This window comes from Scomber japonicus, chromosome 7, assembly GCF_027409825.1.
Source record: "Scomber japonicus isolate fScoJap1 chromosome 7, fScoJap1.pri, whole genome shotgun sequence".
Taxonomy (NCBI): domain Eukaryota; kingdom Metazoa; phylum Chordata; class Actinopteri; order Scombriformes; family Scombridae; genus Scomber; species Scomber japonicus.
Window position 1 is genome coordinate 16,711,054 of NC_070584.1, and position 22,737 is coordinate 16,733,790.

General features: G+C 42.5%; 1 protein-coding gene across 1 annotated transcript in view; it reads right to left on the reverse strand.

Annotated features, from left to right (window-relative positions):
• The window catches only part of acbd6 (acyl-CoA binding domain containing 6), a 28,744-nt gene that overhangs the window by 1,268 nt on the left and 4,739 nt on the right, over positions 1-22,737 (reverse strand). The window contains exons 4-7 of the mRNA XM_053322416.1: positions 22,623-22,699; positions 17,911-18,016; positions 14,694-14,783; positions 1,464-1,494 (exon numbers count right to left, since the gene is read on the reverse strand). Of these exons, the coding sequence (XP_053178391.1) occupies positions 1,464-1,494; positions 14,694-14,783; positions 17,911-18,016; positions 22,623-22,699 (304 nt within the window). The remainder of the gene's footprint in view (positions 1-1,463; positions 1,495-14,693; positions 14,784-17,910; positions 18,017-22,622; positions 22,700-22,737) is intronic.

The window sequence follows — 22,737 nt, forward strand, 5'->3', positions numbered from 1 at the left end:
ACTTCATTTCTGCCCCATTGGCAATTTGTGCCCCACTAAAAGGGTCCTCTCTCTTTCTTTCAGTCTAAGGAGGAAGGGGGGAGAGAGGGGGGGGGCTTGCACTTTCTTAACCCAGTTAGTGGGTCCCTGCGTTCCTGATGCACCTCTTGCCCCTCTGGCACCTCGCCCCCCTCCTCATCTCCTCTCTCTTCTTCTCTCTCTTTGTGAGTGCTCTTCTCTGTCAGTGTCAATCGCTCACTCCTTTTAAAGAGCAGACTGTGTGCTCCACCATGATCGCTGATGTCAGCAGCCCCAGTGATTGACAGCCAGGCCTTTTAACCTCCAGCCCAGGGGTGGCCGGCGGGAGTGTGTGTGTGTGCATGTGTGTGCTCATGAGATATGATGATACATCGGAATGCGTGTGAATGTGTGCACACGTGTGAGGTGGGTCTATAGTAGAGGCGTATAAAGTGTGAAACACCACAAGAATTGCTGATATTTCACTCACATCAGACTAAAAAAAGAAGCTTGGCTTATTTTTTCAGTGACGTTTGCAGTTCTCCTCTTGTTGCTCTAAACAGTGTTTTATTTAGCTGGCGGTGTGTATGCGTGTGGCGGGTGTCTCGCCTGGGCTTTGAGCTGTAAAAAGTGGCTGGCCCTCAGGGGAGCCGTAGAGGAGGAGAACAATTTATGGTGAGCAGTAAACCCTCAATTAATCACTTGCCAGCCACTGTGGCCCTGTGCAAAGAGAGGTGGAAATGAATTTTCATTCTCTGCTATTTGTCTCTTGGAGTTCATCGCTTATGTTTATTAGTCATCTTTTTATGCCCCATCCTCAGGGCTTCCTCTGGTGAGTGAGTGTGTGTGTGTGTGTGTGTGTGTGTGTGTGTGTTTGTGTGTCTGTGTGGACCTCCAGCAGGTGATGCAACATGCCCACTCCAACGCCACCAAGCAGCAGGACAGATGGTGCAGCCACACACACACACACACACACACACACACACACACACACACACACACACAGACGCTCAGAGGACAGGGGAACCGCCCCTCAGGGACATGTGTGTTAGGGCATGAGAGGGTCAGGGGAGTCTAAGGACCACTGCTGATTTCCTCTGGGAGGCCTGGCGATTATCACACACACACACACACACACACACACATGCACACACATACACACATAGTAAGAAACAGAGAGGAATGAGGCAAACCTTGAATGGATGAAAAACAATTGTGGAAAGTAGAGAGGGAACAGGAGTGAGAGAGTTCGAGGAAGAGGACGGAACATTGACAAATTTGAGACAAAACAAGCTGCTGTATATAAAGAGTGTGCGCACGTGATGTCAGTGTACGATTAATGTGAAGAGTTTTGTTCCAATGTGAGACATCCACCATTTGAAAATAGACACAAATAGCTTCATAGCAGAAAAAGAAAGTAAATTATACTTTTGAAGTGTAGAGATTAACATAAGAGGCCTCCTTACCATAATGCAGCGCTGTCTGTCCTTCATTATCCTGTAAAAGACAAAACAAGTCGTTACCTCAACGTGACCCCGGAAGAATAAATAAAGTGCAGACTGTAAGAATAACTTAAGGGCTAAAAATATATGGATTGCCAGCATTGTGAGTGAGCTTCCAAATTACTTCCCAAAGAGTCGAAAGGAAAACTCTCAGCTGCTAGAATACCAATTACCCTCTACGTGGCAGTGGACTGAGGGTGCCTTGTTTTCATTTTACTATTGGGGGGATTATGAGAAGATGAGATATTGATTGGAGATACACGTGACCTGCGAGTCCAACTCGTCAACTTCCAGCTCTGATCAAGTTGATCTAACAAGCAACGGAAAATCAACACATTTCAGTGGAGCCGCCACAACACCAGAACAGTGTTAGCACAAAGTTTGCGTCTTAGCCTGTGTCAACTGCTCTGCATGCTACTGTACAGAAAGACTTATAAGGCTGTCGTGATTCTACATTTTTTCTTATTATGAAGAAAAATCAGTGGTGGTCTCTTGCACCACTTTACTATCTTTTGAAGAGTACAAATTACACTTGAGGTCAAGGGGTCAATGGTAGAGATATAACTCTTGTTAGGAGTGTATGTGTGTGTACAGGTATAAGAAGACAATATATGACAGGCATCATCAACAGCAGATTCAGTTCTTAATCACTGCTCCGGCCTGCCTTTGCACCTCATAATGATGATAAATGGTCAAACTGTTGCCTCCTGTCTCAGAACAAGAGCAGTCATTGGACAAAGTACAATAGCTTCAAATGCTTAGAGGCAGATTAAAAGCCAGCGGGCTTGCTGACATTTCCTTCCCTGCTGTAAAATGTCACTGCGGTGGAAATACTTCCAAATTACTGAAACTGTTATGGTGAAATTATTCATTAGTCTTTCCACCTTTGCCCCTCTAACAGCAGATTCTCTCATGCACCTGTTCTTGGTTACTTCCATGTCCTTCCTCTACTCTCTTCCAATCCTTCCTCTTCTGCTTCTTGTGACCTCTCTTCCTCCAAACCACACCTCCCTCATTTCTTTCTTTCATTACCTCACCCCCGCCACCATCTCTCTCTTTTTCTGCCCCCCCCCCTCCTTTCCCCCAAATTTCTCTGCTTTCATTACCACATCCACCTTTCTCCCTCTTTTCCGTTCAGTCACCTCCTCAATCTTAATCCCTTTCCTTTCAATCCCTCATCTCCCTCTTCTTCTTTCCTCTTCTCTTTCCCTTCCTGGCCGGGCGCAGTGTAGAGTGATCCTATTGTTGTGTTTCTTCCTGTCTCAGGGGCAGCACTTCAGGGACCTGCTGATTGGATTAGAGCTTTCTATTCCCCCTGGGTGGATCGCAGAACACAGATGCAAATCGCCACCGGTGGAAAGCGTGCCGTGGTTGGCCCGGGACAACAATGCCGTCTGTCTGCGAGTCAAATCACAACCTGCCGACATCGTGTCTGTCTTTCACAATGAGGTGGGAAAACGGTACTAAAGTTGACAAATTTAGATACAATTGCCTGGAGGGAAAATGTTTGCTCCCCTGCAAGCAATGTTTAATAAACTCAAAAATGTTCTCACTTGCACACACGTACAAAGACTCTTTACAATAGTGACAGATGTTTACAGCGGGAGCTGAGCGTAAGACCTCGATGCACATAAATACATACAGTTATAATTAAAGTGTGAGGGGTTTAAGCTCTAATCTGCAGCAAACACTAATCTGCAGTCAGTTGTTCAACAAGCACACATACACACATACAAAAAGAAAGAATGAGTGGTTGATAATTCACAAAATAGAAGCTTTACTGAATGATCAACACAGAACTGGCTTTTTAAAGTGCAGTGAGGCTGAAAGAAAAAGGAAGATACAGATATAGAGGGTGCTGCGTGTGTTTGTGAGGGAGTATGTTGAGCCTACATGCGTCTTGCATGTTCAGTGAGGGGGTCAGTGGCCTGTCCTGTCAGCGTTCCCTAATGCCCCTGGATCCAGGACGGAGGCTTGATGGAATCATAGGAAATTGGATTGTCTTCCATTTGCTTTGGAAGTAGCCTGGAAGAGACACTCGCTCCCCCCTCCTCCAATCCCCCCAATACCTGCAGTCGCTACCGTGGTACACACAACACCCACCCCCCCTCCCCTCACTGGTGCACCACTGTTCCCATCCCATTATGGAGGCATGTCGCACCAAACCCTCTGCTTTTACATGTCAACCAAAGTTTCCCCTTGCGGTGCAGAAACGCTGGGCTGGATGTCAGCAGAGTGCTCAATAAAGCAGCTGCTTGCACAATACCAGCAGCACAGATCCTGCACTGTGTAGTGTATCACCCTAATGGGGTGGACCAATACGCTTAGGAGCAGCATGGATAGGGATTGATCTATTAGTACAATTGCAGTTTTGCTGAATTTAAGTCACCAATCTATCATTTCTACCACACAAATGATGTGAAGCAAGATGGATGAAAGAGAAATACAGCAAATTAAGGGTATAGAAAGATATGCTGCACCAACTTATTTCTTTAGCTCTAACAGATTGAAATGGTAACACTGTAACCGGTATGAAATTGGTCCAAAGAAAGAGAATAACTGAGGAGAGAGACCAAATGATAGTGTGCCCTGAGACACTCAAGTCTATCAAAAAGCAGGACAGCTCAAAGTCAGACGAGGCGAACCAGGAACAAATAAAAACCTCGTCTGTACTGTAGCTCACACAAAGGGACTGTCGCAGATGTTGTATTCACTCTGTGAAAGTGGCTGAACTTGTTTCCTCCATCAGCCTGCTTTCATACAAATCTCAGACGACCGGACAGGAATACGCCACATGTTCAAACCCAAACTATTCACACCAGGATTAAGTGGAGGGATCAAGGGCGTATCAGAGACAGCAAACTTCATTGAATCTGGGATACAAATAGGACACAGAGGTCCCTTGAGTCGATGTCTGCTTGAAACTAGGTTTCAGTCTGTCTGCTTTTTGTGCTGTTGTATGTGTCCGAGCCAGAGGAGAGATTGTGGATAAAGGTTAAAGGTCTGTCAAATCCAACCAACAGCTGTGGAGTCGGCTGCAGAGACTTAAGAGAGCCCAGTGTGAGTGTGAGTGTGTGTGTGTGTGTGTGTGTGTGTGTGTGTGTGTGTGTGTGTGGCGTCTCCTCGGACAGTAAAACCTTTCATACCATGCCAGTTTGTCCAACCTATGTATAATAGGTATAGAATTTTCTTTCCTAAGCAAATCTTTGATGTTGCCCTTTCTCTTTGTGGGTCATTGTATTGTGGACCATTTAGTGTTTAATGTTTCTAATATCTATTAATAAGAAATAAGAATAGTGTCATCCTCAACAGTAAATTTTATTTATTGTGAGGTGGACAAAACATTATTGGCACACAGTGATTTCATCACTGTCTGTAAATAAAAATACAACTTATAAAGGTGCCATGAGAAATTTATCATCAATAAATCATTAATTACTACATTTTGAGACATTAGTATAATTACTGTAAACAAACAGGACCACAGCCAAGATGATTGGCAGTCATCTTGGCTAAGAAGGTTTTATTTTTCCAGAGTGCGAGAGCTGTGGCTTTTCAAAGTCTTGTGATGCAAAATAGTGGATTATTGAAACACAAACAAACAGTAAAATAAAACACAAGTAATTCCAAAATGTCCTCTTCAGTTTACAGGAGAAGCCTATGAAGAGTTAATCTACTGGTCACTAGAATGAAATGACTGTGTCATGCAAACCTTTTTAATAAGGAAAAAAACATAATTTTTTTAGTCCAAACTCTACAACATTTAAAGTATTTCTTCATCACCAAATTTGCTCTTTCTCGTTTGTTATTCTACTTCTTTAACTTAAAACTTCATCATTTCTCTTTCTAAGTCTCAGTAAACTTTCTTGGGTCTATTCTTTTCCCCGCCTCCCCCTTTTCTCCCCTCTTCTGCCCCTGACAGCAACATTAAACAAGTGGGGAAAAATGGACAAGCAATTATGATTTATGATCAATGCATGCAGCAGCTGCTGACTTTTATAATGACAGTGGCTGGGGAGGGGCAGGGGATGTGTGTGCGTGTGTGTGTGTCACAGTCTCCAGGGTGTGTGTTGGGAAGATGAGGGTGAATCGATAGGCGACTGGGATCATTGGTATGCAGATTCCAGCAGATAGCATTATGATGAGCAAGTGCCATTAATCAGAGAGCAGAACACACAGATCTGAGCAAGATGAAGGAGAGATGCTCATTCACTTCACCAGGTCGCATCTGTTACAAGAGCAGCTATGGTGGCACCACCAACACGGACTGCCCAGAATAAAAGACCACATTGGTGGTCATACACTTTTAAAAAAAATAATTGTGCAGAAAAAGCAGGATACAAAGCAAGTAAAGAAGAGGTGGTCATACATTTAATAATGTATACTTTACTGGTGAACCTCGTGTGTCTGAGACGAAGATCTTGAATTAGCCTGTGCTTGCACACAAATTTACTGTGTTTGATATGTTTGTGATGTGTGTTCATCCTTGTGTGTGCGCTTTGGGAAGGCCCCAGTGTTAAAAGGATCTGCAGACCGGGGGCCAGCCCTAATTAAATCTGGGTCTCCTCTCTGAGCAGGGAGAGGTAACCTTGCCACTCAGTGTGTGAGCACTGCCACCCGCGGTCAAATTAGCTGTGACGCCAAACTCGCTGCCCTTCACACCTGCTAGGAGTGTCCTTCAGGCGCCCGGGTGATCCCCCCTTCTTCCTCACACCCATAGCGGCTATCAGCATGTCACAGCATGGGGGGGGACCTTAAGGATTCAGGGGTACAGAGCTGACAGAGGTCCTGGAAGATACCAGAGATTATAGAAATTTATGATGTCACAGATGTTGCTCAGAAGTGCAAAAGTGAAGACCATCTTAACACTCCAGCACAGGTTAAAACAACCCCTGTGGGTCGAGGACAAAGGGTAACAAGTGTGTCTAGAGACAAGCTCAATCGTAGTGAAAGCTCATTTTAAAAGGCTGAACATACTTTTACTTACAATAGTCCCTTTCTCTGTAAAACAAAGTAAAAGAAGCCTTTTGTTTTCACCGAACCAACCCTTTTCTCTAAATCTCCATTCTCTGCTAGCTTGTTCTCTTCTCGCACATCCTCTTCCCCACCACACATCTCTCCCCTCCCCATGTCACCAAGCTTGCTTGTTCCCGTGGGACACCTTACCCTCCATTAAAGCCTTCGGAGAAGAGGCTAAGGTTGAAGCTGAAAATTAACATCGCTAGAGGCCCCCGTCTGTCCTCCTGCGGCTCATCGATGATGTTTAAAAAGAAATATATGAAATAAATAAATGCATAAAAGAGTGTAATATGAAAATCAATGGCCAGGCAGCAAGGGCTGCGGCTGAGGCATTTGGAGTGAGGGACTCATAAAGCTGAGTACTGCGGGAGACTGATGGAAGGCAAAACACTTACTTTGTTTATTCTCTCTCCTCACCCCCATCCCCTCCCCTCGCTGTCTGTATCCAGCTCTCACTCTCTCACTCTCTTTCTCTCCCCCCACCTCTCTGTCTGAAACGGTCGAGGACAGCTTTAATGCTCCTGACAATTTATGTGGACGGTTAAGAACGATGGAAATCAAATAGTTGAGTGTAGGCAAGGCCCAGTGAGAGGCCAATAAGAAAGAAACAACAGCTGATGATGGCAAAGATGACTGTTACCTGCTGGAATGGCTCTCTAGACTAGACTATTACTGTCAGGTTGCTGGCTCTTTTCTGAGCGCTCATATTATAGATTCATAACTGTATCTGTGTCCGATAGGCCCTTTAACACAGCACTGCAAGAGCTGTCATTTCATCAAGTCAAGCTAATGTGCGGCACATACTAAATACGAATCCTGTAAGACCAGCTTACTGTGTGGTCTATAAAATGTCAAGCGCTGTGTGTGGAGGCTACACTGCCTCAGTATGCGTTACCTTCTACTGAGGCATGCTCTGATTCCTATTTGCTTGAAAAATTGTAGGCTTTTAAAAGACCTGCCTGACACATTCTCCTCTATCCATTTAACAAGTCTTAATCTTCCCAAAAGAAAAATAAACATCATAAAATATCACAAGACACATTGCCTTCCTCTACATTAACAGATGCATCAATAGTAATAATGTCGTACACTGGCAGGTCGGCAAGCACAAACATACACACGCTTGAAAATGCAAGGGCAATATGTTACAGTTGTGCTGTCAGTGGGCCTATTATAAAGACGAAGCCAGGGGGAGCTTTCTTAAATGTCTGTATTAATGTGTGCAGTAAGCTGTGGGAGTGTCTCAGAGTCAAGTATTAATCTGTGGCAAGACGCCAAGTGCGTGTGAAGGTGCTCACTGTATTCATGTATTCCAGCTACTGTACCATCCTTATGCTGCAAGCTGTGGATACATGAAGGAGGAAACACGTACGTGTAGTAGTTAGGTGGCATACAGCGTATACCACATAACTGACAACATCCCGGGTTCAACTCAGACTTTGTTTTGTGTCTTTTTGTCCACTATTAGCTGTCCAATGAAGGTAGAAATACTCAAAAACACCTTAAAAAAAGGTTCATGCGCACATTTATATTGTTACATGCTACACAGTATATGAGTAGTAATGATGCATACTGCAATGGTCGTCTTTTGCTCCATTTCTCTCTCCATCTGATTTTATTCTTCGCTTTTAGTCTTCAAAATCACCAAAAATACTCCTTTTTCTTACTTTCTCACCTTGCTGCCTTTTCTTTCCTTGAGACCCTATATATTCTGGAGGAGAGGTTGCACATTCACACACACATGCACACAAACACACATGCACACACACACACATACACAATTATGACAAATCTTGCTGGATATTTGTTATGACTGGGCTGACTGAGCCATTAGTTATAGGAGGCAGTGCTGGGAAAGGGGAGGGATACAAACGTGTAATAATGCCTCCGCCATAGAATTTCAATCAGCTGCCGTGCTGTGTGTGCGTGTGTGTACGGCGAGCGCGTGTGTTTACCACTTTGATCACACAAGTAGTTGACACCACAGTAGAGGACACAGATGAGAGGGTTCAGTCTTCTTTGTGTGCTACAACAGCAGGCCGAGCTTGACTGGAAAAAGAAAAAAACGCCCACATCACAGCTGCGAGATTTAATTTTTGCTGAATATTGCGACTTCAATATGAAATGCAGTAAATACCGCTAGAGGTTTTACTATGCTTTTTTGTGAAAAAATGTGCATGAACAGATGCTAATGTTTAAGATTTGTTCCGTTTGATCAAAATGATATATGTACTGACATGATACTTGATTTGTGATCAGGGGATTTGGCACAAGCTAAGAATACCTTATTTAGAAAGCTGTCCGAAACCAAACTGCTGCAGCCTTGTGCTATTTGGTAATTGCAGTAGTCCATATTTATATAGTAGTCTGACTTTTTATATTTTTTCCATTACTTTACCATGCAGTTCATCTGCAATATGTCATAGCAAAGCTGCATTATTAATATAGTTAGCAACATACAACAGCTTTCTTCAATGGCAGTCAAAACTTGTGTACATCTTATCAAATTGTCATATAAGTTTGTGTTGATTAATCGTTTAGTCTATCCAAGAAAAACAAATCTGCAAAAAAATTTGACAGATGATTAATTGTTTAAGTCATTCATCAAGAAAAAACACTTTCTCTGGTTCCCGTTTCGCAAATGTGACAATATGCGCCCTTTCTGTTCTGCAATCTTGCAATCAATCTGCATAACAACAACATCATCTTGAATCCTATTCTTATGAATCTAATATTTAGATATTTGGACTGTTGGTCAGACAAAATAAGCTATTTGAACAGATATTCAAACTACTGTACAAAGATGACCATTGCGACTCGAAGAAAATATCCTATTACAATCTCCTAAATTCTTTCTGCATGAATCAGTCAGGTCGAAGTGTCACACGCTGTCATGATTTCACCGCTTTGCTCCATTAGATAGCCTACATATGAACAGTTCATGCCACACATCAACATCAAATCAATGGATCTCTAATCTAAGAGACTTTGCTATTACAATTCTCTGCAGTCTGACTCGTATAATAAAATGTAGATTTCAGACATGTAATGACTGTACACAAACGTACCCAGATACAGTACTGACTACCCTGCAGGTCTCACATGCCGACTGTGTTCTATGAGACTTGTTGTGTGCTCTCTAGCCACCAATTGTAGGCCGCCCAGTCAGATATTTATTACTATTGATCTAGCTAGTCCTGGCTGGAGACTTTTGTTCTGCCGGCTCGAGGCTCTGACCTCAATTAAGTTATGAATTTCTATCTGATAGACTGGGAGCGCTTGGGGCCTGCCGTGGCCGTGCTACCACGCTGGATTAATTAGAATTAGCGGTGCTGCGAGTCGCCCTCCCCGCCTCATGGATCATGTTGTTTTAATACAAAGTAGAGGCGCAGGCAGCGAGGGATGGAGTGAAAGGGACGGGTGCTGGGGGGGAAAGGAGGGAGGGGAGAATGACGAGGAGAGGATGTAAGAGAAGAAGAGGGAGAGCGAGAGAGAGAGACAGACGGAGAGGCATGAGTGTTGCATCAGCATGTGTGTGAAACCTGCACAGCCTCTTCTTCTACTCACCTTCTCTTACTTCAACAATGTTTCCTTCCTGGCATTGTGTTTGCGTTGTGTTAACCTGCATCTCACCTGCCCTTTCTCTTTGTTGTCCTAATCCCAACTCTACCTCCACTCCCCCGCCACTTACTCTGAGTAATCACACTCTAAGTCTGACATTGTGTAAATCTACTCTGGGCCATTCCTGACCTTTGTTATCGTCTGTGGCACCTCTGAACCAAAGGTCCTCCTTTTTGACTCTAGCTTCCATGAATGGGCATGTCCGCTGCATAAATGCATATTTCCATGGCAACGCAATTGGGAGGGTTAGAGGAGGATTTGGGATTTCCACCTGAAAACAAAAGTTGTGTGTGTGTTTGTGGGATGAGGCTTATCTCCGAGTGTGAGATTACAGCGTCTGGACAGAGACTGACCACAGGGAGAGAGGACACACACAAACACACACCTAAAGTCATGTGAGGAAACTCCTGCAAATGTAAAGACACATACAGTCACTAAAAATCTCCTCCATGGATTCCAAAATTCGTATTCAATTTTGCTATTTCCCTGATTATAATCTTATTCTTAAAATGGATAAGGTTGGCATTAATTTAGATTAGTCATCAAATCCCATGAAAAGGTAAACACCATAAACTGGTGTGTCTGTCACCCAAAACTTTACAATACTTGACTGTACCCTGTTAGTAGCTCTCAGCCTCAAGTTCACATAGACAGGTCACAAATAGATAGTTTCTTTTTTTTTGTTTTTAAAGGATGAATGAGTTCCTAACAGCTGGGCACTGTAATGTTAGTCAAACAGGAGTGCATCTTTTGGGGACTATTTCCTTTCAGATGTGGGGAGCTATTAAGTATTTACAGGAGCAGCATGGTGTCTATTGAGTCTAATTAAACTATAGTTCCCATGTTCATCATAATGAAGGAACCTGTCATTGGAAAAGCTTCATCAGTCATCATCATACTATGGCTACACAATACTTGTTTGTTGCATTGAGTCATTGATGGTTTTTGATTTATTGAATAAATATATAATATTCACCAACTTTTCCTGAAATGTTTATGTATTGTATTTTTGCCTTTAATGGAGAAACAACAGTAGAGACACGTGGAGGAAGTTATGCACCATTTTTCTCATCGCCTTCTTTGGTTGTTTGTTTGTTTCTGATACATTTAATATGTATAGTTAATTATGTTGTAATGCATCCTTTCATCCTAACATCCGTTAAACCTCCTGTAGCACAACATTGCTGTATAATGTTTTTTTTTTACTAACTCAGGTCAGTGACTCGTAAATGACTATGGGGTATTTGAAATGTTTTTATACTGATAAAAGACAGAAGTTGAAAAAGACATTTGCCTAAACAAAAAAACGTTAAATTGAAATCTGAACAAGCATTCAAACTTAGCTTTCAGTACTCCGTGTCAGACACAAAACTATCCAAATATTATTGAAGTTTGATACCTAGTCCCATTTGAAATGTCTTTAAAACCATTACAATTTTCCTGTTGAAATAAATCTTAGTGACAAATGCTAATTACTGATGTGTTTCTGCTGTCTGATCTGTTTTCACGCTGGTTGTGATATGATGGAATGTCCCAAACTTAATCTTACGCCTCATTAATGCTCTTAAATACACAACAGAATATAAGTCCAGTGTTTAAGCCTTAATTTCCATTATTACATGAAGTGAGGGTTTATTGTCATCTTTCCCACAGTTGCTGTTGTCTGCCCCACTTTTCTCTGGGTGTATTAGCTGAGGGAACAGTGATACCGTAAGGATGGGGAGGGGAGGGCTTAATGTACACTACCAACACCGGGGCCTGATCTACGGCTGGCAGGTGGCAGAGCTGTGATCTGTGTATTCAAACACACACGCAGCTACCTATTGTGGTCCCTCCCTGCCTTGATCCAGGATTAACTATCAAAACGAGCCCTTAATGCAGGTTACCAGGGTTTGGGAACAATTCACTGAAACCATCAGTTGATTAATTTCAAACGATTTCCTCCTCTGCCAGGCAAATAATAATACTTTTTGTTTTAACTCTCAAGTCCCCCTCCCCTTTTTAATCAACAAATTAAGCATAAATCATGTTTGATCTTTATTTACTGGTCGCTCGGCAGTTGGTAGAGGTCAAGAGAGATTACTGGTCGTTCTAATAGCCTGCAAACAACCAAAACATTCCTCCATTCCTCTCATGAACACACACACACAACCACCCGTACGCCTCCTTTCATGTCAAAGGGGCTTTGGGGGCGAAAAAGGACAGACACATGAAACTGTTCCATCAAATTTTTACGTTTTCTCCAGTAAAGCAAAAAACTTTCCTGTTCTTCTTTTCTTCATTTCTTCCTCCTTTCCTCATGAACCTAACTCTGATTTTAAAAAGTAAAAGGATGTTCAAGCAGGTTCTAATGAGAAGCATATCGTTCTGTAAGTTTTACATAGTGAGATAATTTGGCATTGCGACAGACTGGTATGATTTAGCGGACTATATTTTTCTCTCAGCCACCTCTTTGCCACCTCATAAATCTGCTACCAGTAACTCTGCTGCAGAGGTCCAGTTTCTTTAATATTCAGATTTCTCCCACAGCTGACTTCCTCTGACACCTGACAGACAGGCGAGGAGAAAAGATGGACTGATGGGCCGAATACATGATTTCAGATTGGGCTTGTGCTCTGATTGGCTTAGAAAGTCTCCCTCTGATACATCATCAAGTTTTCTTTCCTTAACTTACATATTTTTGCTCAAAAAGCCCCCCGAGGAACAAGAAGAACAGGATTTTGAAGAATGAAAATAACTCTCAATTCAATAATCTCTCAATTAGTTATCCTTTTTTTTGCTCTCTTATAAATTCAGGTAGGAAAAAGGAACATTTGATTATTTCCCTTATTGTATTTTGATACAGAAAGAAGTAGAATCAGACAAAGAGTGGGATTGTGTAGGAAATAAATTAAGAGTCTGCTCAAATGAAGCCATCTAATAATGCTACCTGGGTAAAGATTGATGTTTCCTACTTTGACTGCTGAAAATCTTGGCACATGGAGATATCAATTTATATTTTCATGAGATACATGATTTTAAATACGCTACATCTTTCAGAAGGACAAAAGCCTCTCTCTCTATACATCAACCCTCCTCTACTGTCATTATCTTGATATGGCTCTAAATCATCAGTGAAGTGTTTCGTAGTTATCCTGCTGTTAAGTCTTTTATGAACCATTCGCCACAAATCCGCCCCCTCCCTGCAGCATTCAAAACAAAAGAGGCCACGCATGACCACAAAAGAGAAAGTCATTTGTGAAATGTCCTGATTATGTGGGTTGTGCAACGTAAAACAATTTGCCTGATTACTTCCAATTGATTCGGCCTTACAGTTAAAGCCTCAGTGTGCAGCCCGGTGAACTGCACAGTGTCGTGCCGCTGGGCGGACAGAGGAGTAATTTCTCCGATGTGCGGCTGAGCCAGCTTACAGCCAAAGCTAAAGCCTCCTGGATGCAGCTAAACCTTACGGAGGCTAAACACTAGGCTAGCTACCGGCTAACTCAGTCTGCTAAAGCCCTGGAGGATTTGTCTGTGGCACAAAGTGAATTAAAGGTGACCTTCTGGAAGGGATGGAGAGAGGAGAAAGAGGGGCAATGGGGATGTCAACATTTGCCTTTGGAGTTTGCATGTGAGCACAGCAGTGTTAGTAAAATTATGAAGCTCCTGCCACTTTCCAGTCTTTCCCTCCCTAATTGTATCTGTTACGGACACTGATATCTGCTCACACACACACACACACACACACATCAACACACACTGTGATGAGTTTTAAAACAAACAATGGCCACTAGACGTCATGGTGAAAATCTTTTCATGCATCATATTCTTTGTTGACCTCAAGTGATCAAACAAACACACTGTAGTTCTCTGGGTAGGCAAACTTAAACCATTTTTATTGTGTAATTGCAAAAAAACTGCCATGGGTGACTGTGTGTGACTGCAAATGAAGTTGCACATGACTAAAGGTTAATATTCAATCGCCACCACCTACAAAACTGTCCCTGAGTCCAGTGCTCAAGTATCCTAATTTATGCAGTTATAGAGGTGGAGTCTAATAATGTAATTAGCCAGTATTGGGTGAGTTGCTGTTCCACAATGTTTTTCCCATAAAGGATTTCTTTTATCGACCTCCTGGAAAAGCTGAAACCTAATTCTAGTGTTTATATATACACACTGTAAGTCAAAAACTTCACAGTTCCCACATAGTTCACAATCTGTATCAGACTGCACTTACTGCACATATGAAACGCAACGCCAGCCTGTGTATTATTTCATGATGTAGTCTGATTAGTAGCAGCAGTCACATTGTGAGAGTTTAGTCTTAAATTTCTGACTGAATTTTGCCTCAGGCTCTTTGGTCACAAAGCTTCAAATCGGTCATTGATGGAAGTGTCTCACAGCTTGATTTAAGACAACCATTTGGGAGTGATGATTTTATCACATTTCTCTGATTATTGTCAAGTGTGTTCTCACATGGGTCAAGCTCCCACAGTGTAAAGGGGTTTTTAGAGGGATGATTTTGTTTAAACTGCACATTAGACACCCAGAAAAAGAGGAAAAAATGTCGCTCACCTGACAGTTGATGTCTGCTTTGTGCTGCAGTAATACAGACACCAGCTCCTTGTGTCCTCTGTCACAGGCCCAATGCAGCAGAGCCCGACCCTGCAAACACACAGGCACCAGACGATTACTAGAAACAGACATAAATGGCATTAATGGCACGTGCAGAAGTTTAAAAAGTTTGAATTAGCTGTCAGTCTGAGGTTGCCAGTTCAGACTGACACACTGACATCCTCTTCCTCCTCCTCCTCCTCATCCTCCTCCTCCTTCACTTCTTGTGCCTCAAAGTTAACTGGAATTCAATCAGTTCTTTGCTTTCAGACAAAATAAATTATGCACTATCATTCAGAACTCAGAGCCTTTGGACCTCAGCTGCATAATGACCTGTGGACAGAGTGACAAGATATGTGGACAGCTGTGTGTGTGTGTGTGTGTGCACACGCAAAGAAGAGCAATAGGTGGTTCAAGTTAAGACCGAGGGCTCCAGGATAAATTGCAGAAACCTGCACAGTCCGTAACGGTTGATTGATGAGAGGCTGCCCACAAAACAAGAGCCCTCCTGAACAGCAGCCCCCTACCCTATATCACATAGACACATATATACACATATATAGCACACACACACTATCCTCTCCTATGTCCAAGATCCTTGTTCTAATAAAACCATGCAAGCTCATTTTTCAGTGAGACCAATTAGGTAAAGCAAACTCTCCAAGTCCAATTCTGTTGCTTAAATCATATTGATCACTGTGGCTGCATGTTAAAATTGATACTTATGAGCCAGGCCAGAATACCAATAAGTTGGTCCCTCACTCTCCCCGTCCCTCTCACTTTTCTGCTCTCCTCCAGGTGTGCTGCTGCTGACTGCTGGCTGCATTTTCACTGAAGACCAGAGTTTGCTGGTTCTAACAGAGTATTTAAGTGGGCTTTCGTCTCATTTGATACTCTGTTACAGGATTTCATAAAAGACTGAAGAACTGGAGCATTTGAGGTTGAAAACACATACTTTTTATGACAGTTTGGTCCACGCTTGATATTAGTACATTATTAAGAGCCTCTTCTGATCAGGGCTGATATAGCCTTTTATCTAGGAAGGTTAAACATTCTGATCAAGTAGATAGAAGAGTAGTTTTTTGAGAATTTTGGGGAAATTGTTGGTCACTCTGAAGGACAAAGGCACATTTTGTAAGAGTATACAGTCAGTTTAGGCACAAAATGCATATACAGTCTTCTTCTTTTCCCTTGTCTAACAAATCTATCTAATAGCCTTACTGTTTTGCATGTTTGAGTTTGTGTGCAACGGTCAGTATGCAAAGTATGCAAATGTACTCCTTGGAAGCGCTAAAATTGAGCTCAGTGACCATATGAAGTTCTGGGACAACACATTGACAGAAAACTCCAGTGGACCAGCCATCTGTCTAACATGTGAATACATGCTGGACAACGTCTCAGAGTATTGCGAAAGTTGGCCAACAGGCTTGACCTTACAGGCAGAGCCAACGTCTACAAAAGGTCAGGAGCAATATGGGGTACTCCTGCTTTGCCTGGATGAATGCCTCACAAACTGGTCTTAGGCAGCTAAATATTATCCAGAAAAAGGCACTAAAGATCATTGATGTGGATGAGGACTATGTCCTGAAGGATTATGCATCATCAAGCTGAGCAATCGCAGAACAGGTGCTGCAACAAGTGTTCTTATCAAGATGCATCTTCGCAATTGTCCAGCAGACCTGGAAGCTCAGTTCACAACCCAGGTTGAACCACCAGGAGGTTACCACCAAGCCATGCCACGTCACTCCTCAGAGCTAACACCAAATGCCCTGACAGGAGCTTTCTCCACTCTGCTGTAACAATGTGGAGCAGCCTTCCCCCTGCTGTCATCAGGAACATCACATCAAGTAGTGTTTGTGCCTTCAAGATGACACTGAACAAACACCTCCTCAGCACAAGACTGCCATGCTAAAGCTTAAGGACTTTCAGATATATACACATCAACCAAATATATATGCCAGACAGGCTGCAAAACAGTGAATACAATGGTATTCATGAAGCTTGTATTTGTTAAATGCACATGTTCTACTTTACCTACATACATAATAAAATGTTCAATAATAATAAGATTGTCAGGACTATAAAATGAAAAATGAGAGCGCAACAATGATTCATGTAATCAAACGCAACACAGTGTTGACAAATAGGGTAAACTTATAAACTACAGGAAAGCAGTACAGAGCAATGAATGGTGAATTATATTCCTTAGAGCTGTTAAGTAAAATGTTTTATTTGGGATTTGTTCCACCTGCAATTTGTTTTAGAAAGAGTGACATCTATTTTACTCATGTACAAAAATGCACATTGTTGGCATGTCCAGTTAGGTTATAACTAGCATTTGAAAAAATAACCTTATTATCAGAAAATAACCTTTTTAAAAAGACATTAAATCTTCCACACATTTTCAGTCTAAAATAAAAGTTTGGCACTTTTAGTAATTATTGAAAATATGTAGCACAAGTGGATAGTGGCTCAGTCACTGATCCACAGTGTGGGCTTTGGACAGAGACCCTCTCTACCTCTGTCTGTCTGATCTGTGCAAGCAGATGAAGCTTCTGGCTGATGTGAAACTTCCCTACTGCCCTCTGCTGTTGATCAGGCTGCACTGCAGGTGTGCAGACAACAATGACAGCGGACAGACAAAGCTTTCTCTGCAGAGGGCCCTCAACCATCTGGCCTTCGAGTGGGGAACTCACCAGCCAACTGCCTGCTTATCTGTGGAACGGCTGCAGGGAGCGAGCCATTTGGCCTGGCCGATAATGAATCATGGACAGAAGAATGGATTTCGGGGTCAATCCAGAAAACACCTTGCAATGTTAATAGCTGTTTCACACAATTTGACCATCTCAGCCCGTGGAGAGGTCCCCATGTGTTTGTGTCTTCAGGCCATTGAAAGCATTATGCAACGACTGCAAAAAGAGCTGCATAAACCATTTTCAAGTAAGTTTAGGTATATTTCACTGATCGCTTTCAGGGATTTTCTCTTCAAAAGGGGTCAGGACAGAGATCATTTGAGCACGATGATTTCTTTCTAACATGAGGGTCCCCTGCCTTTTATTACCCACATTATATACACACATTACAGTGTTTCATGGTAACAATCTATTCATTTACACTATAAATATCATCTTTCCCATATAATCTCTAAATATTAATTGGTGCTGTTTTTTGTAGTTACCTCTTCATCTTTAGTGTTGACATCCACTTTCTGGGAGCTGATGGCCTTGTTGATGTGGTCGATGTTATTTTCTCTGCAGTAATCAAAGATGTTCTTATCCTCTTCCCTGAGAATGATACAGCATTGAAAACACAGAGAAAGAAAGAGAAAGAGCAAAAGAAAGGTCGATGATCAGTCAACTTCACTTTTGGTGGTATCACTTGTAGTCAAACAATCTGATGACTTTGCTTTGCTTACTTTGGATCTCAAGACTTTTTAGATTCATGTCTATGATTTCAGAGGAATTTCTTTTTTGTTGCTGATGGCTTTAAATAGAATGTAAATGAGAAAACTTTAGGTAACATGCGTACATTTAGTAAGCTGGTTACTCTCCACATGCTTCACTGTGCACTTTTTATTGGAACTACTTTCTACTGAAGTAACTGTCCCAATTAAAACTGTCGATAACACTTACGGATGTTGTTGGTTTTTTATTGAATCTTTCAAGGCTGTGAGAATCAGGAACACAATTCAATCAATTTGTATAATTGTATGTACATTATTTTGTAGTGGCTGACAGCAGAAATCTCAGACATAGATTTCTCAATACCTGTGATAGAAAGTGAGTTAAGCGGGAAAATGCTTCATGTGCAAAGTGTGCGCACACACAGGAAAGCAAACAGCATGTTTCTTCAGTATTTAGTCATCAAACACACAGACAAATAATACAAAATAGTCTCTCTGTCTCATACACAAGCGGCAGCCACACGTGCCACATCCCTTGGGAACACTGGCACACACACACACACGCCGGCACCATCCCACCTCTGATTATATCTCTCTAATCACCTCCTGGCATTGGGGACAGGAGTGAGTGCTGGGGGGAGGCAGGGTGCGGTGGTGGCGGTGGTGGAGGGGCTGCTGGGTGAGTGGGAGAGAAGGGGCGAAATCTCATTTAGAGCTTTACGCCTTCCCCTCCCTCCTACCCATGCCGGCCATTCAGATTAATTGAATTTAGTGCTCTATTGTCTGACGGAAACCCCTCGTACCCACCTCTGTACTACTCCCACGCAGTAAGTCAGTCATCCCCAAAGGCCAAATCCCCCAGTTCCTGTCTCTGATGCCTGCTCTGCTACATACATGTCCCACAGCACCCACCTGGCTCCAGCTGTACAGGAGCCACCATGGGTCTGCTCTGCTCCATCACAAACATAGAGGGCTTTGTTTAGCTTGGTTGGGAGAGGGTGGTCTTAATACTGTCAGGATTTAGAGGTACAACTATCTTGAACTGCCAGTCCTCTGTTAGCTTGGTGAAATAGAGCATGTAAATTAAAGCATCAAAATCATATTGAAAAGACTAAAGAAACAGCTTACAGAGATCTTCAGAGTTAATTAAATACATTACAGTTATAAGAAGTAAAATGATCTTCAGGGAAAAGAGCTAAAAGTGCTATTTCAGAAAACAAATTGTATATATTTAATGTGGATCTGGGTGGTTTACCACTTCTGTTGAATGATTTCCTGAGGGAAACACAAAAAAAAACCCCAAAACAAATAAGAGGCACTTTTATACCATGCTTGTTTTTCAACATGCGACAAATCAAATGTCTCTCTCAGGATTTCTAAAAATCTCTTTATCTTGTGACCAGATTTTCATAACACTTTTGTGAGCTTTAAGAGAAGGCGGGTAACATAATATTTTAGGTTATCTGTCAAGTCTGTGAAGGTTCTCAGTCACGCAGGTCATAAAAGTGTTGAGTCAGCAGCAACTGGACTTGCGGGAGATTCTTGAAGACGTCTTGGCTCTCATTCAAAAGGCTTCTTTTGACTGACTGGTGAGGAGTCCCTGTTATTTAATCTTTGCAGAGTTGATGAGGTCACATGTTTGTTTGCCATCTTGTCTTTCATGTGACAGTCGTTAGAGATGTGAGACACTCTTTTGGATGAGAGGTGAAAGATGGATGTTCAAGAATGTACAAGTCCAGTTCATCTTGACTCAACAGTGACAGAGAGAGGTATTACAGGTCCCAAGATAGAGTTGAACCATTGGCAATCAGGGCACTTTTTGAAGTTAAAATAGCAATACTAACAGCAATAGAGTGGTTTCCAGCATCAATAGCAAGATTTCTATAATGTAAGTGGTTGGATGGGCTGTTTGTTACTGTTCACATGTCAAGTTCGATACCAAGAACAATACAAAGTTTGATCAGAAAATCATAGCACAGTTCTTCAGTCGGAGAGAGATCCACTGCCCATTACTTCACTCACAACTACAACTTAAAAACTACACGCTAATCATCAACACATTTTACTGTTAACTGTGAAAACACAGTTCAAAAATTGAGATCAATAGCAGACACAAACAAAGTTTTGTCTTCTGTTTTCTTTAATGAATCTTTGTACTTTCCTTTCTTTAGCTTTCCATCAACATGCTCTCTCTCTCTCTCTCTATCCAACCCTTCCTGTTCCCTCCGTCTCTTCATCAGCCCGTGATGAATTATGAATAACTCATTACACTTTTATCACTGCTAGGTTATGTATGAGCACATTAATTTACATACTACTGATTACTGCTGCTATGTTTATTCATGAGTCTCCACACTACATGCCACGCCCACTTCCTTGTCTGATGGCCATGGTGACCCCGAGCGTCCCTGATGTGTGGCCACCATCCGTCTCCCCTGGCAACTAATCAATAGGCCAGCTCATCAGTCTTTCGTCGATGGTTGGACAGGGCTGGCCTGATGGGCTCATGACACATGCTCACGTATATAAAAGCACACAAACACACCTCTAACTATGTAGTGTATGATTATATAATATAAACTGCTAAAATAAAGCCTTCATATGAGTCCACATATACAACCAACACCTGTATGTAGTCTACACCACAGTGAGAAACATGAATCCACACATGTGCACCCACGCAAACACACAGAGGCTACAAACAAACACATGATTAATGTGGCTCCTATAAACGACTTGACATCAACAGTGCCGCAATGCATGCTGGGAAGGTCACAGGCTACTCTGTCATCACAACAGCTGGGGTACCGAGGCTTTTGTGTGTGTATCTGCGAGTGTGATGTGCTCACATGTGTGTGTCCAGTCTGGTGTACTGGCAGATATGTCCTTCATCCATCAAGCTAAACTGGCCACAGCGGTGGAGAACCATCATCTACCTGGCCTGAGCTTCACTGATCAACACTACAGCCACATTATCCATCACACACACACACACACACACACACACACACACACACACACACACACACACACACACACACACACACACACACACACACACACACACACACACACACACACAGAACACACACACACACACACACAGAACGCACACACGCACACACACACACACACGCAAAAAGCATGCACACACGCGCACACACACACACAGAAACCTATACAATCTGTCATCAGACCCCCTATAGGACCCTGGTCTGCACTCTAAACGTGGCTGAACTCCATGGAGGTACAAGAAACAATGAGAAGTTGAGTAACTTGGCGTCGGCTTCCAGCAAAGTGTCCAGACAACAAAGCCTCCAATGTTCATCAAAATCAAAGAGGGTAAGGGAATTACAAATGTGGCATTCAAAATCTCTTAAATCACACACTGATCAGCTCAGTAATCCAAGGATGTTGCTAATCAATCCTGCTTTTATCAATACAGACAAACACACACACACACACACTCACTTGAAGAGCAGGATGAGCAGTAAGCAATGCAATTAACTCTCTGTCTGGTTATCAGGTGCTTAGCTGTTTAATATGGAGTGGGCCCGTGCGTGTGTTTGCGTGCGGGAAAGAGAAAATTGGAATGCAGCAGAGCAGTAAGTGTAACAGTTCCGGCAAGTTATGCATGGATTCGAATGCAATTGCTGCGACGTATAGCGGCAAGTATATGTTTGTGCGCACATCTGCATAGGTGTGTGTGTACGTGACATGTTAATGACTTCCTTCTTGTAGGTTTCCCCTTGGGGGCATCGTTGCTACCAGATATCATCAAGGGGAGTATCGTTCTGGGAACCTGCTGTACCTGCTTCACCCCGCTGTACACGCTGTGTCTTCAGCGCTGTGTCTTCATTACCAACACCCCCCCCACCCCCCCCAACTATCCCCTGAATCGTAACGTAATTAAAAAAGGGAGACTCTGGCCGCCGTTTCCCAAGACCATGCATACTAATCACATACAGCCATTTAGGAGGAAAACCTGCAGGATTCACACGTCTCATTTTCATCTCCAAAAGAGCTCTTTTTTCATTGAAATGAAGATGAGGTTTTTAAGCTTGAGTAAGTCTGCCAGGCAAGAGTAAATGGAGAATATAATCCATTAACATAAATCAGAACTGTATGACGTCTCCGGGATCTAACTGCAGTTACGGTCTGTTGAATATAATCAAATACAGCATCAAGACTTCTGGTTAACAATTCCAGACTCAGACTGAGTTGACCTAAGCATTACATAAGTTGTGATTCACACCGAGAGGAAAAAGCTGAGTCTATTCCAGCCCCATTGTGTAAAAAGGAAAATGCTTTTAAAAGCTTTGGCATCGGAAAGCCCAACCAAAGAACACAGAGCTGCGTGCGTGATGTGTACAGAGTCAATAACGCATAACATTATGAAACTTTTTGACAATACAAAAAGAAAATTCTGACATGTGGTTGTCTGTGTTTGTGTGGGCGTATGTTTGTTCTACTTCTAATATAAATACCTGATCATCTCCTCTTGGTATAAAGAACTGACTGATGCTCCTCCGAAGCCTGTTCTCCTTTCTGCTCCTCGTCTATCCTGTCAGAAGAAAAGCAGTCAAACATTAAAAAACATCA